Below are 15,308 nucleotides of genomic sequence, written 5' to 3'. Positions count from 1 at the left end.
CACATATAGCAATATTAGTGCATATTAATTGTATTTTTAAAAAGGTCGAAATTTTGGTGATTTTTATATTTTTGCACGACAGAAACAGTAATCCCATAGATAGGTTATTTAAAGCGTAGGTTAAGTTAATGCTATCATTGTGTAATGATTGGGCATGTTGCCCCAAAACAGACACGATTCTGCACAATTAAAAATAGGAACTGGAGGCATGGAATGAATAAAATGACTGGTGTAAACGTCATGTGGAATTTGAATAATAGATTAATATTTGGCTAGAATTCCTCTTTTCCACTGAGTGTTATAATATTACGCCATAAAAGCATAAAATAAATAAACGCTCTGGAAACCAACAATAGGCCAACGATGCTTCAACTGTACTGTATAATAGTTCAAGCTTGGACGGATTACCTGGTCATATGCAACGCCAGATTTTAGGAACAATAAAATTCTAGTTTGTGTTAATACCTATTCAGATTACACAATAGAGGAGTGTTTTTTTGAGAAACAGCAAACTTAAAACACACACAACGAAACAGTGTTATTAACTATTAATATAGAATTCAAGTAAACTTCTAAATGGAAAAAAGATGCATTAATATAATATTTACTGTGTTGACCTTAGGCCTATAGTATTTATTTAAGAACATCATTCCTTTTCATTATTATGATGTTTGTAGGCCTATCTTAAATTAAAAAATAACTTTAATCGAACAATCTCACAAACATTTACTTAAAAGGCAAATGCAGTCGCATCTAAAAAATACTTCTAGACTTTTCATAAGCACAAACAACAAAATTTGAAACTAGATGAAGCCGTTCAGAATACACAGAGCTGGTCCTTTCGCTTTTTGATGGTTTTGACTAAAATGTAAAATTTGTTAAATTGATTGGCAATAATTACATTATACTTACACATAATATAGCAATAATATTGGTGAGGGTACAGGGATTTTCACGAAAATTGACCACATTTTTAAATTTTTATTTTTTGACACAAAGTTGTCTCATGACACTATAAGATGATGATGTAGCATTATACTTACACATATAACAATATTAGTGCATGTTAATTTGATTTTAAAAAGGTCGAAATTTTGGTGATTTTTCAAAAAAAATCCCTGTACTATATAGCACAGGGATTTTCACGAAAATTGTATTCTCTTAAAATTAAATGTCAGCTATAAAATAGGCAAAATTTACAATGATCAAAATGGGAAATTTATTATTATGAATATAAAAATAGAGGATAAACATATTACAATTGCAAATATATATGGACCAAATGATGACAACAGTTTCTTTTTTGAATAACTTAATAATAGAATTGAGTTCGCACAGCGATCTGTAGAACAAATAAATAGTATAAAAGACAATTATAATTTAATTGACATCTGGAGACAAGAAAATCCAACTAAAACCAAATTTACATGGCACTCCAATCAATCTCCAAAATTGTTCTGTAGGTTAGATTATTTTCTTATATATATTTTTCTTATATCCTATATCCTATGAAATCTTTTTATTTTTATTTTTTTGGAATTAGTCAAAGGAACAATACATCTTGACCTATTGTAAGAACCTTTGTATAATTGCAAATGAAAGAAACAAAATTATTTTTTTAACAAAAAAACGTCTGTATTTCAGTTAAATGATTTTTTTTCGACTAATTTTTGGTACTTCAAAATGACCCACTTTTTTGTATTTTTTTGGAATTAGTCAAAGGAACAATACATCTTGACGTATTGTAAGAACCTTTGTATAATATGCAAATGAAAGAAAATATTAATAGAATAGCCCTATTCATACTGGTATTTATTACTACACACAGGCACAACCAAACTTCAAACCGTTTGGCATTTGTATACGATTAAGAAGTGAATGTCTAGTGAGAAAATGGCGTGTAACGTACTTTACCCGATTCTTGTTTTCCTTAGCTTTCAATTCTCTGCTGTTATAGGCTATAAACAACCTAACGTAATATTCATATTGACAGATGACCAAGGGTATCGGGATGTCGGATACCACGGGGCGCTGTTCGATACCCCTGTAATGGATAAATTGGCTGCTGAAGGTGTGAAGTTAGAAAATTATTACGTTCAATCAAGATGTTCGCCCACTAGAAGTCAGCTGATGACCGGTCGATATCAGGTAAGATTCATTGACTGAGTAGTACGTGTTCAGAAGATTTAATCACGAAAAAAGCAGGTGTCGGATGGTTATGTGTTATATGACCAAGATTCAGAATTACTTGATTCTGCAGTGCAGTACCAGTCACACGAAGATTTTTTTTTTTTTTTTATCTTTTATGGGTCTCTCCCATCTTTATTCATTCAATCTTTGTTCATTCCATAATGTATATACAAAATTCATTATTATATAATATAATAAAATACTATCATAGAAGAAGTTGTTAATATAAGACAGCACACATTCAAACAATCTTTTTATAGTACTGTATATAAATATTGCACATACATTAAAGTAAACTTTATAATATTATATCTTATGAATATTGTTTCAAAAAGAACATTAATTTTTTTTATTTATACAATTTTCCAGGTAAGTAATACGTTTCATTATTTTTATACATAATTGTTGTTTATAGCAGCATTGATAATATGTATATTCTTATATTTTTTTCATTTATAAAAAGATGATGAAGTGATGCATATTTCCATTTATTTAGTTGTTTTAATACATTAGCTTTGTATATGCTTAGCAAACCAATTGAAAACACATGATCTACATATGTATTTCCAGTGCCAAGTATTATATTTTTGAAATTTGCCTCGATATTGAATTTAGTTATTGTATGCTCATTTATGTAAAGCCACAAATTATTTGCTTCCGCACATTCAAAAAATAAATGTGCATCATCTTCAACACAGTCGCATTGTGGACATTTGTTTATGTTTACAATTTTCCATATACATAACCTCTTTCTAGTTGGCATAATCCTATGTAGTAACTTAAAGTTAATTTGTTTGAGTTTGTTTTCCTTAATTAATTTTATTTTACGCTCCCAGGTTAATTTCCAATCAATTGTAGTATTAAAGTACAACTGCCATTTTATTTGACATTTTGGTTCTATACCTTTTTTTCTAATAAAACAGTTATACATTTGCTTACTTGTTATTTTACATAATTGAGTAGCAGACTGAATCTTGTCCTGTATTGTATTTTCATTTTTTGACTTAATAACATCTTTCCATTCTTGTGGAATGGCTTGTAGTAATGTGTGAAATTCTGCTATCCAATTTGATTTTGAAATTAGAATTTCAAGTAACATATTCGAATTAATGAATCTATTACCAAAAACAATATCTTTTATTTTTCTAATACCGGATCTGATCCAGTTTCTATACAGTAGTGATAGGCTGTTATAACTTATAAATTTATTTCCCCAAATGTTTTGTTCTAATATTTCATCATAGCCTGATGGCCATTTTAATACAATTTCATTATATTTAGTTAATGCATTTAATACATCTAGATAAAAACTAGGTACACCTTTACAACATTTTATATTATAATGAGACATATTTTCAAGGACATCTAGAGGTCCGATATTATTTAAATACATAGTCGGTAAGTATTTCCACTTTGAAGGTTCGTCGTTAAAGAGACGTTTAGCCCATGATATTTGTAGTGCTTGCACCTGCGATCTTAGATCCGGTGCCTTTATTCCACCATGACAATAGTCATTTATAAGTGTTGACCTTTTTATTTTTTCTCCTTTTTTATCCCATAGAAAGTCATATACTATGTTATCAACTTGTTTTATGACATGTTCAGGTGTTGTTAAAATACTTGCCATGTAAATCAGTTTTGCTAAAGCTAGTTGTTTTAAGATTACAACTTTACCAAATAGAGTCAAATTTCTTTTTCGCCAAGAATTGAGTATATACTTTAGTGATTCGATTTTTTCGGTCCAGTTTTTTGTATAACACAAAGCTTTATCATGGCCTACGAATACACCAAGTATTTTAAAACCACTAGATGTCCAGTTGATATTGAAAGGATTACATTTCCTTATTTTCCATCTTCCTAACCACATGGCAATTGTTTTTCCTTTATTTAGTTGTAAACCTGAGATTTTGCCAAAATCTATTATTGTATCTAAGCTTCTTTTAATACTATATTCATCTTTAATAAATAAAACTGTATCATCGGCTAGCTGAGATATTTTCAATTCATTTTTATGATTCTCTTTATTTGGTATCACAATACCTTTTATAAAATTATCATTCCTTATTTCTAAGGCCATGATTTCCGCTACCATGACAAAAAGTAGAGCTGATAGTGGGCAGCCTTGTCTAATGCCTCTATGTGTAATGAAGCTGTTTGAGACCCATCCATTATTTACTACAATACATTTTGAGCGGTAATATAGGACATTTACCCATTTTATAAATGATGGACCAAAGTTGAAGTGACGTAATGTACTAAATAAAAAATCTCTATTTACAGTATCGAAAGCTTTGCTAAAGTCTAGGCTTATAATGGCTCCTGATAAATTTTCAGAATCAGAATATTCAAGTAAATCTTCTATTAGCCTGATATTTTCGCCGCCAAAGCGGCCTTCTATGTAACCTTTTTGATCATTATTTACAATTTTTTTTATTACATTTTGAACTCTTTTTGTTAAAACAAACGCAGCTAATTTGTAATCAACATTTAAGAGAGTGATAGGTCTCCAGTTGTTTAGATTATCATGCTCTCCATTTTTATAGATAAGGTTAACACAGTCACACGAAGATAGTTATTCATAAACGTGAATATAAACCTGCCAAAGCATGCCAGTATGGGTAGAATTTACCTGAAATAGTATTTATAATGTCCTAACCGAAACAGACAAACAAATGAACCTACGAATAATTATTCGATACTACAGTCAGATCATGGATTAACCCATGGTCAGATGGAGCAAGTTTATTCCTTTTTTTGTTGTGGTTTTCATTACAGACAAACGATATATTTTTAGAATAACGTTTGGTTTTCTTTATTTAGATTCGTACAGGATTACAGCATGGCGTTTTCACAGATTCGATACCATCTTGCTTACCAACTGACGAAATAACTTTAGCTCAGAAGATGAAAGAAGCTGGCTATTCTACTCACTTGGTAGGAAAATGGCATCTAGGTTTCTATGACGAGGCATGCCTTCCAAATAACAGGGGTTTCGATTCTTTCTTGGGTAAATATTGATTTGCATAGTAATACCGCACCTTATAATTATTGCATATAACTAAACTACTATTATAACATACCTCCTACCTGTCTTTTAATTGGACAATTGTGAATCACATGATAAGTAAGTGTAAGAATCGGCCTCGAACCCATGCCGATATTAATACCGTAAAACGCCCATAGCTCATAGCCTATAGCTCGGCCATTTGACACGTTCAACAAGATTGTACTAAAATAATTGTAGTTACAGAAAGAATAAAAAATATTATGTCCGCTCGATTTACGTCCATTGGATTACAGAAGCGGCTACGTAGGACCTATAAAGCTGCTCTAGTAATAGTTGATGATCTAGTTCGCATGATTATAGCTCGCTTTTTTTAAACCTTTGCGAAGTGTATTGTGTAATAAAAGGTATCCGAATCCGAGAAATAAAATGTTTCTAAACTGGATATGCACATTACCGAATATAAAGATTATATATATATTTACATGGTGATGACAGCGATTAATTAATTGATAGTAAAAATGACAATTATTTTTTAAATATTAAATATGTTTTAAATAACGTCACACACTTCTGTTGCACATTCCATAACTTACTGTAATCGAACAAAACGTATGTTCTGTTTAGGGTTGTATCTTGGTTTTGCCTCTTACTATAGCCACAGATCCTTACCACCACTGCTTGAAGGCTACGACTTCCATCGAAACTACTTACCTGCATTTGAGTACAATGGTACATACTCTACTCACGTTTTTACTGACGAGGCCATAGACATAATAAAGAACAAAACGGAAGACAAGGTAACTACAACTATTACTACCCAACCCCACCCATGTCTATCTCTTATCAATGTAAAAGTCCAGGCCATTTTGGAAGTGAATATGGTGTTGAATATGTCAAACTTGAATATAAGAAAGGGCAGTTTTTTGTTAGCTAAGATGCCCTTATTTTATTCAAATGTAATAAAAAGTTGTGCAGAATTTAATACAAATATAAACAGTAAGGCAAAATCTTATAATAATGTTATACAAGAAAACCTATGGGGTAATAAGGAAATTGTTTGTAAAAACACTACTTTGTTTTATAAAACATGGAGTAATGTAGGTTTCAATCAGATCAATGAATTAGTAAGAATCAATAGACTAATGAACCCACATGAAATTTTATCAAAATTAAATGTCAAAAGAAACTGGCTTAGTGAATATGCTACACTTATGCAAGCTATTCCTAAAGGTTGGCTGGATTTAATAAAAAATTATAATGGAGATAGTGTTAAATTAAATTCAGATGATTATAAAATAAATAAGATATTTCAGATGAAAACAAAACAGATATATTCAAGTTTTATAGAAGGTATGTTTGTTGCTCCTATTACTATTCCCAAATGGGAAAAAGAAATTGATATTGAAATTACAAACTGGTTTGATATTTGGTCAAGTAAAGTAAAAAATGAGAAAAACAAAAAATATGCACAACTTAATTACAAATTGCTTCTTAAAATTTTACCAACAAATTTACAATTATATAAATGGAATATTAAGAACACAAAAAAATGTGAGTTATGTGATGTAACTGAGGATGAAAAGCACATGTTTTTCAAATGTAAAAGCAATGTCTTATTATGGAAAAAAATCAATGAAATATTTAAAAAGTTAGATAATAGTAACTGTTCTTTTGAAGAACTTGTTTTTGGGTCTGAATGCAACATAAAAAATAAGTTATACTCAATTGCTCTATATTCTATATATAAAATAAATATATTGTCAGAATTAAATAAGTCAGTCTGTAAAAACTCATGGATAATGTTTAAAAATATACTTACACAAGAGTATACCATGAATGTATTTTATTAATTTTTTATTTTGAAGGTTACTGTAAATAAAGTAATTTGTACAAAAATGTAAATAGTGCAAATAAAACAGAAAAAAGAGAGGGAAAAAAAAAGGGAAAAACAATAAAAAGAAGTGTAAAAAAAAAAGAGCATGGGAAATGCTATACTCTACAAGCAACTGGTTATTGAGTTGCTTTTGATTTTCCATATGTATTGATACTGTTTTCAGTTTATATGTAATGTAAATGTATAAATGATATCTTGCAGAGTTTTTTTAAGATGTAAGGGGAAACTTTATGTCTATGAATGAAAATAGTATATATTTAAAAAGATAATATACAAACATAATAAAATTGTTTATTTATGTTTTGAAATGAAATAAAGGTGAGTGAACCTCACAAAAGAGAAAAAAAAAAAAGTCCAGGCCATTTACTTACAGTATTCATTTAAAAATGTAATAACATAATACTCATTTTTTCCCAGCCTTTGTTTTTGTACCTGTCGTACCAAGCACCACATTCTCCATTCGAAGTACCAGATGAGTATAAAGAACCATTGCGCGGTATATTTACTGATGAAAACAGACTTACTTATGCCGCGATGGTGAGTTGTTTAGATGAAGGTATTGGAAAGGTAAGTTGACATTTTACTCAAACTAATGTTCCTTATTAAAATTGTTAATATTTGACACTTTGTAATAAGCGTCGTACTTTGTAATTTATCACTTATAATAATATAATTATGGCTGCTGTTGTAACACTTAAATAATAATAATAATAAACTGAACTGTCGTAAGTTTGGCCCAAATGCTTTGTTGCATGAATTAAATTGTAATGAATTAAACGATGTTGCGTACCGTATACAGTGGATGAATTACACCGTTCAAGCTGAATGTCACCAAAGAATAATATATCACAAGAATGAGTAATCCGCGATTTTCCCTGTAACAGTAATATTGTCCATGTGGTAGGGCGCCGCCGCCGTCATAAGTGAGGATGTATACAACTTTTTGTGACGGTTACACTAATCTAATAAGGCTGGACCACCGGTAGAATTTTCATGATAAAAAATGTTATCAACTACATGCCAACATCATGTTAAATGCTGTTTGGATATTTAATTGTTCGTTTCATGCAATTTATGTAGTACAAACTGCCGAACAAACAGTTGGCTTCATAGGATAGTTTAATAATATTTCTATATTTAACTTGTTTTTGGTAAAACAAATAAATGTTAATGAAATTTAACATTGTATTCTATTAATAACATGTATTTTATACTAATTTATATCATGTAAAAAACAATACTTAATTTACCGGGCGTAGATTAGTACGCGGCAATGGTAAAAGAATAGGTCGTGCTGAGTAACGCTTCGTTGATTTTTGGTGTTGCTGTTCGGCCTTTTTTGTGAACTAATTTAGCATGGTAGTAAATAATTCTCTGTAGAAGTAAATGTACACTAGTTTGTTATTAAATATGTATTATAAAATGTTTTACAATTGCCAAATATATTATCATAATTCTAATTAATGTGACATGTATAATATCTATTAAATCAAGCATGGAGGTATAAAAATAGATCAAGTCTTATTTAGTCTGTATACATCCGCCCTTATGAGGGCGGGCATCACTCTCTGTTACAAATTTCTCATGCAAAAATCACGGAATACTCATTCTTGTGATATATATTCTTTGATGTCACTTACAGTACGGTATTAGGCCTACTCATAATTGTGATTTTGTTCTGCCTTCTAACAGTTCCTTAACCAATCAGAATCTTGTTTACTGGGTTCTGCTTTTTCTAACAGTTCTTTAACCAATCAGAATCTTGTTTACTGGGTTCTGCTTTTTCTAACAGTTCTTTAACCAATCAGAATCTTGTTTACTGGGTTCTGCCTTTTCTCACAGTTCTTTACCCATTCAGCATCTTATTTACTTGGTTCTGCTGTCTTACAGTTCTTTACCAAATCAGCATGTTGTTGTATTCCATTCATCCTCTTTTCAGTTGTTTCTTCGTAAAACAATCTACTTTACTGTGTTTACTTGTTTCCCGTACACTTGCGTCTGAGTAAAAGGTCTCTTTATATTAAAATTAAATAAAGTGTTTTTTACATACTGGAACAAAATGTTCCATACCCACTAGATAAAACATTATCAGACGAACAGTAAAAGTGTAGCCTAATCCATCCTTATCCAGTAACTCAGTGTCCCAGTCAACATTCCCAAGAAAACCACGTAACTTATCATAAGCAGCATGGAAATAATTTCTAACTTCCACATTATCATACTTGGTTAGTTTAACTCTGGAATTTAAAAAAAAGAGTACCATGTGATCGCTCTTACCCAATGGTGGGGCTTGAAGAACCTCACTAATTGATTCATCTTTAGACGTAAATACCAGGTCCAGTACATAGGTTGTTCACCTATCCTATAACGGGTGGGATCTCGTACATGCTGAACAAAAATAGGTCGATAATTGTATCAAAAAAACGTGTAAGATGTATACCATCTTCACCAGTCACATATCCCAGCTCTCAATTGATACTCCTATAATTGAAATCTCCAACTTTAATAAAATCTGAACAAGAAAAAGAGGCCACTTTTCTAAACAGAGAACGCAAAGCAGAATTATTGACACTAGATTCAGAGTCACTCCTATACACTCCTCTTATCTAAACAAAAATAGACTCCACAAACAAAATATTTTTAAAAATCACTGAAGAAATTTTCATCCAGCAAAAACATCTAAAATCCAGGAATATGAAACTCTTCAATAGACAACTCAAAAAGTATATCTCTGTCAAAGCAATAATATCAATTTTCTCGGAAGATAAACGTAAAACTAACTCCTTCTTATTTATAAAGGAATCACAATCTGTATAAAGCACATTAAAAAAATGTTCGTTAACTTCATACTACATGGAACTTACATTATTAGGCAGTATTCTCTTCCGATTGGGGATCCGACGAAACCGAGTTTATTAAACTCATCACGTTCTAATGTTTCTGTCATTACTTACTGCGCACTTCTTTCGGATTGCAATTCCAAAGGCTTCTCTTGGAACATTCTTCCTTGAATACTACCTTTATAGGGCGACACCCATCCTCACTGCGTTTACCCACTCGGAAAAATGTTCTCATTTCGACCTCTAAGTCAATTATCATCAAGGATACCTGTCAATTTACCCAAAATTATTATATATATATAATTATATTATGGTTTAATAATATTAAGGTCGTAGATGCATTGAAAGAAACTGGAATCTATGAAGACACTATCATAATATTTTCTAGTGGTGAGTATTATCGCCTAATCCAAAGTTGGCAACATTTTTTTTGTTATGTCGAAATAACAGAATAGATAATTTAAATAATACGTATTATCATTCTAGATAATGGTGGCGCTGTAGGAGATATAGGAGGAGGCGCCGGTATAAACTGGCCATTACGTGGTGTCAAGGCCTCGCTGTTCGAAGGAGGTATCCGAGCTGTTGGATTTGTCCATAGTCCATTACTTTCGGGAAAAGTTAAGGGCACTATTAACAATGGACTGATCCACGTTAGTGATTGGTTTCCCACCATTGTTGAAGGTATAGCTGGATGGAACACAAACGGGACAAAACCACTGGATGGAATCAACCAGTGGAATACTATCAAGTATGATTCTTAAAACATTACAGTCATTTCCCAAATTGACAATATTTAATGACATAATATTACTCATGGTATCTGGTGACGTGTGTGAGTTCAATGGGTTGTCCCAAGTTCAAATGGTAGCTCAAAGTTCAAAGGATAGATCCAGGTTCAATAGGGTATAGGTCCAGTTTTAAATGGTCGATCCAGGTTCAAAGGGCAGATCCAGGTTCAAAGGGTAGCTCCATGTTCAAAGTAGGTCCAGGTTCCGATAGATCAGAGACTCAAAGTGGTTAGCTTCAGGTCCAAAGGGTAGTTCCAGGTTCAAATGTTAGCTCATGGTTTAAAGTTTCTATTGTTTTGCTGAAATAAGGGGGTTATTATTGTTGTTACAAAGCTTCAAATTTTACGACGGTTACGAAGGGTACCGGTAGTTCCAGGTTCAACGGTTAGCAGCCCCATGTTCAAAGGGTAGCTCCAGGTTCAAAGGGTAGCTCATGTTCAAAGTAGGTCCAGGTTCAAAGGGTAGCTCCATGTTCAAAGTAGGTCCAAGCTCAAGATCAATAAGTAGGGTTATTATTGTTGTTACAAAGCTTCAAATTTTATAATAAATAAATATAAATTCTAAACCCAGGAGAGGTAGCCGTCGTAATTCAAAGGCTCCTTAACATCTTTTATGTGTTATTATTTATTTTGACAATCTCAATCAACAGGTACGGTACTTGTTCTAGTCGTCTTGAACTTTTGCACAACATCAATCCATTGAATGTAGTTTCTGGTGGTCGAGATTGGATTGTCGATATGAGCCTATTCAATGTCAGTATTGAGGCTGCAATACGATACAGAGACTGGAAGCTTTTGACTGGAAATACTGGTGAGTTTTGCAATGGTATTGAAATATACCCGCCCCAGAAAAGCGAGTCCCCAATCACACTCCATTAGTTTAAAACTTTCACGATCATGTTGATACCTCTATCAAAAGTAGTCTGAAATCTTCCCACAATTCGAGTAATTTTGATACCTCATTACTAGACTCCCCAAATCACTCCTCCATAATTGAGATAGTTTCTCCCCTTTCCCCCGCCTATAGACTCTCTCTCTCTCTCTCTCCCGTTTCGAACACCTAAATACAACAAGGCCATATACATGGCTGCAGTCACGTGCTCAAAGTTAGTTAGTGTTTACCGACTGACTGACCATCCGACCGATCAACCGACCGAAATAGTGAGCTGTATAGTGTTGATGGAAAAAGAAACGAAACATTTTGGTTTTCCCCTAATTGTGTCGGTCTAAATAATGATGTATTTTCCTTCTATTACCCCTTTAGTTTATTTTTTTTACAGGGCAAACAGGTTGGATAGCACCTCCCGATTCCGGCCTTACCACAATAAATGGGCAAAGTAGCCCTTCCGATCAAATTGTTTGGCTGTACAATATCAGGAAAGATCCACTTGAAATGAATGACCTGTCTGAAGCGTATCCTACGGTTGTTAAGTTCTTATTAACTAAACTCTACAACTATCACAACCAGTCAGTACCTGTATTTTTTCCAGCTCCTCAGCCAGAACAAGCTGACCCATGCCTAAATGGAAATGATTGTGTCTTCGACCCATGGGAACCACTACCATAAAATAAATAATATACAAATACATAGGGATTCAAATAGAATTCATATTCGTTATTATTATTATTTACCCATTGATTTTGACCAAATGAACGAATGACCATCTTGTATTTTAACTTCACTACTTTCCCACGAGCAGTGGTCAACAAAATTGTAATTACTAGGACCTATGACTTATAGTTTACAAAATCTTTAAACTTGTTAAAGACCGATATTTCTCGAAAATGAAATTAATCCAAGGTATCTAGAATGTGGGTGTATTACAATTTAATTAATGTACTAATATGCTTGTGTGAGTAGAAAGAGGGTAGTAGAAATAGAACACAAATCAACATTAGAATGAACTTTAACAAATTATTATACAATATGTTGTTGCCTATTAATATATCTAGACAAAAATAGGCCCTATGTTAATATTGGCTGAAGGTCAACATTCTTATTCTCGTGTGTTATGGTGAATTAAAACTAATTTTTATTGAAATAAGAAATGTTACTTATTATTATTATATGCAATAATATTACAAGGTCTCTTATAATCCTATACAGTTTGACAAGGTATATTCGCCCCAGACCGGGTACCAACACTCCCCCTCCCCAAACCTTTATGAACATAACATAATAACATGTCTATTGTTTGGAAAAGTATTTATTTAATTTGAAAAAACAAACAAATATTACCATTATAGCGCACATTTCTATGAAAAGCATGTCAAAAACGTGTTATTAAATTGAACAAAATACGGAATTATCTTGAAGGCGTTTATGTAGCTTTGATTATGTAATCTGCATTGAATTAACAAACAGTCTTGGTGATATCTTAATATAGTTTAAGTTAAAACCATCCACAATATGTTTGATAGATTGCACGACGATGTTGAAATAAAGTTTGCGGTAGTTCTGTAATAAGAGAAACTCAAAAGTACATCTCAGAACACAATAACTATATATTATATTCATATTTCGAATGCAATACATTAGTAAAACACAGTATAGGCAGGTCCGTGTAAGTCAAATATAAATAGGCGTCTTTAACTAAAAACATGGAATTGTTTTTCAAACTGAAAAGCTTCCTTTAATACTGCATGTGTTGTAAAACAGATAGTTGATAATTTGTGTACTTCTGCGAGAAAAACACCTCCATTTGTTGTAGCAATTAACCATTCACAGCAAAACAATTGATCCAACTTACTCTCTAGAAGTTTCATCAGCTCGTCTATATACGTCATTGCCATATGTAATGTATCATATTTAGACAGTTTCTGATTCCCTCCAAGTGATGGTGTAGAACTCAACGAGCAATATTTTTAATTTCATGTTAATCAGTATTACCTGTCACTAGTGCATCTAAATGTCTGATGATGTCACTTTTATATCAAGATAACCGAAGTAATTATTGTAACTTCTTGTGCACAACGTGGTGTTAATCAACATAGAGAACATCTGTCGATGGAGGTCCCCGACGAAGGTGCTTCCGGTAATGTAATCAATTCTCAAATTAATTATTATCAATTCATTTTCATTTATCCACTATAAACTGTACAACCACACTCGAAAAAAAGAAAATATGATCGAAATTTGCAGAAAGAAGCAATTAAACACTGTATTTTCAAAGTTCGGAACGTCCGTAATTACAACGGAAATTCGCCCAGTAATTCAAAGCAATTCAAACAGTAAATAAACAACAAAAACGCTGACCGCCGGCAAATTATGCACGGTATTGTTGACTGCTGGTTAATTTTACGCTGCAGCCTGTAAATTTACATAGGCCTATAGTCTTTTCCAACCCTGGTCTATAACGTTAATAGTTAATATACAATATGATGAAATGGGATCTAAATTTTAATTAGTGGCAGAAAGAAACATTCTACATTCTTGAAAATTGGAAATCTTTTACATTGTCCAATTGCGAAATTTAAATTTAACCTTCTTCTTCTTTTTCTATCCTTTCGTTCTTAATCATACTATGGATTAATGAATAATTAATGAACCCATGGTCATACTGTACTTCTCATTTATTCCAAATGCATAGACCAGTATTTGTTCTTTCTTCTTTTAGATACATTTTAATTCAAACAACTTTATGAAAAGGAATAAGGAAACTGTTATTTGAGTTCATTGTCATTGTTTTCATTGCACTTCAATAAAAAATTTGACCATTGACATTCTACGGATTACATAGATTAGCCCTATTCATACTTGTATTTACTATTACACAAAGGATACAACCAAACTCCAAAACGTGAATATCCAATTGTTTGCCATTTGTATATGCGATCTGCACAAAAAAAGTAAATCTCTAGTGAGAAAATGGAATACTTTACGCTATTCTTGTTTTCCTTAGCTTTCAATTCTCTGCTGTTTTAGGCGATAAACAACCTAACGTAATTTTCATAAGATTTGGTGACATAAGATTTGGTGACGTAGTTACTATGCAGTGGTTTCCTTTTGGGCCCCTGTACCAATCTCATTGAATGGTATTGGATAACCCAGCCAGAGTTATCCGAGTCTACCAACAACAGTGTACTGTCTTGTGGAAAAAGATGCCTAAGCTGATAGGTTTTTGGCTCAAGAGGCGCGTTAGAAGATTTAGTTAGATTTATGTTTAAAAGATTGATACCTACATTAACATTTCATGAAACAACTACAGATATAATATGTTTCTTCTTTTAGATACATTTTAATTTAAACAACTTTATGAAAAGGAATAAGGAAACTGTTATTTGAGTTTACGTTTTTATCGATCATTGCACTTCATTAAACAAGAAATATTTCTTACAAAAAACGCTGCTCGCTTATTGACGTAACAGTTTTAAAGATATATTGTCCCCCTGAAAAATATTTTTTATTCAAATTTGTTTTTGAATGTGTCATTTTATTGTCACATAATAGTTATTTTACCTGAAATGTAATTTAAAGCAAAAAATACTTAAATTGTCTGTCAGGCAATGGTTTTTGAGTTATAATTAAACGTTTCTTTTCTCTTAGTTATTTATATCCATTACAGATAATCGTGCATTTGAAACAAG

At 31.9% G+C, this 15,308-nt stretch overlaps 1 protein-coding gene across 2 annotated transcripts; it reads left to right on the top strand.

Moving 5' to 3' along the window:
- The first annotated feature begins 2,034 nt into the window (after positions 1-2,034).
- LOC144845522 (arylsulfatase B-like) lies at positions 2,035-12,678 on the top strand. 2 transcript variants are annotated; one of them, XM_078702912.1, is made up of 8 exons: positions 2,035-2,148; positions 5,011-5,197; positions 5,822-5,994; positions 7,509-7,658; positions 10,261-10,321; positions 10,418-10,682; positions 11,372-11,532; positions 12,002-12,678. In XM_078702912.1, the coding sequence occupies exons 1-8, from the start codon at positions 2,050-2,052 to the stop codon at positions 12,286-12,288; spliced, it is 1,383 nt and encodes a 460-aa protein (XP_078559038.1). In that variant the 5' UTR covers positions 2,035-2,049; the 3' UTR covers positions 12,289-12,678. The 2 variants fall into 2 exon arrangements, with proteins under 2 accessions (XP_078559038.1, XP_078559040.1); XM_078702914.1 differs by having other exon boundaries at positions 7,509-7,628; positions 12,002-12,677.
- The last annotated feature ends 2,630 nt before the right edge of the window (positions 12,679-15,308 follow it).

This window comes from Antedon bifida, chromosome 6 (genome assembly GCF_963402885.1).
Source record: "Antedon bifida chromosome 6, ecAntBifi1.1, whole genome shotgun sequence".
In the NCBI taxonomy this organism is placed as follows: Eukaryota; Metazoa; Echinodermata; class Crinoidea; order Comatulida; family Antedonidae; genus Antedon; species Antedon bifida.
Note: the sequence above shows the minus strand (reverse complement) of the source record. Positions and strands in the feature narration are given on the sequence as shown.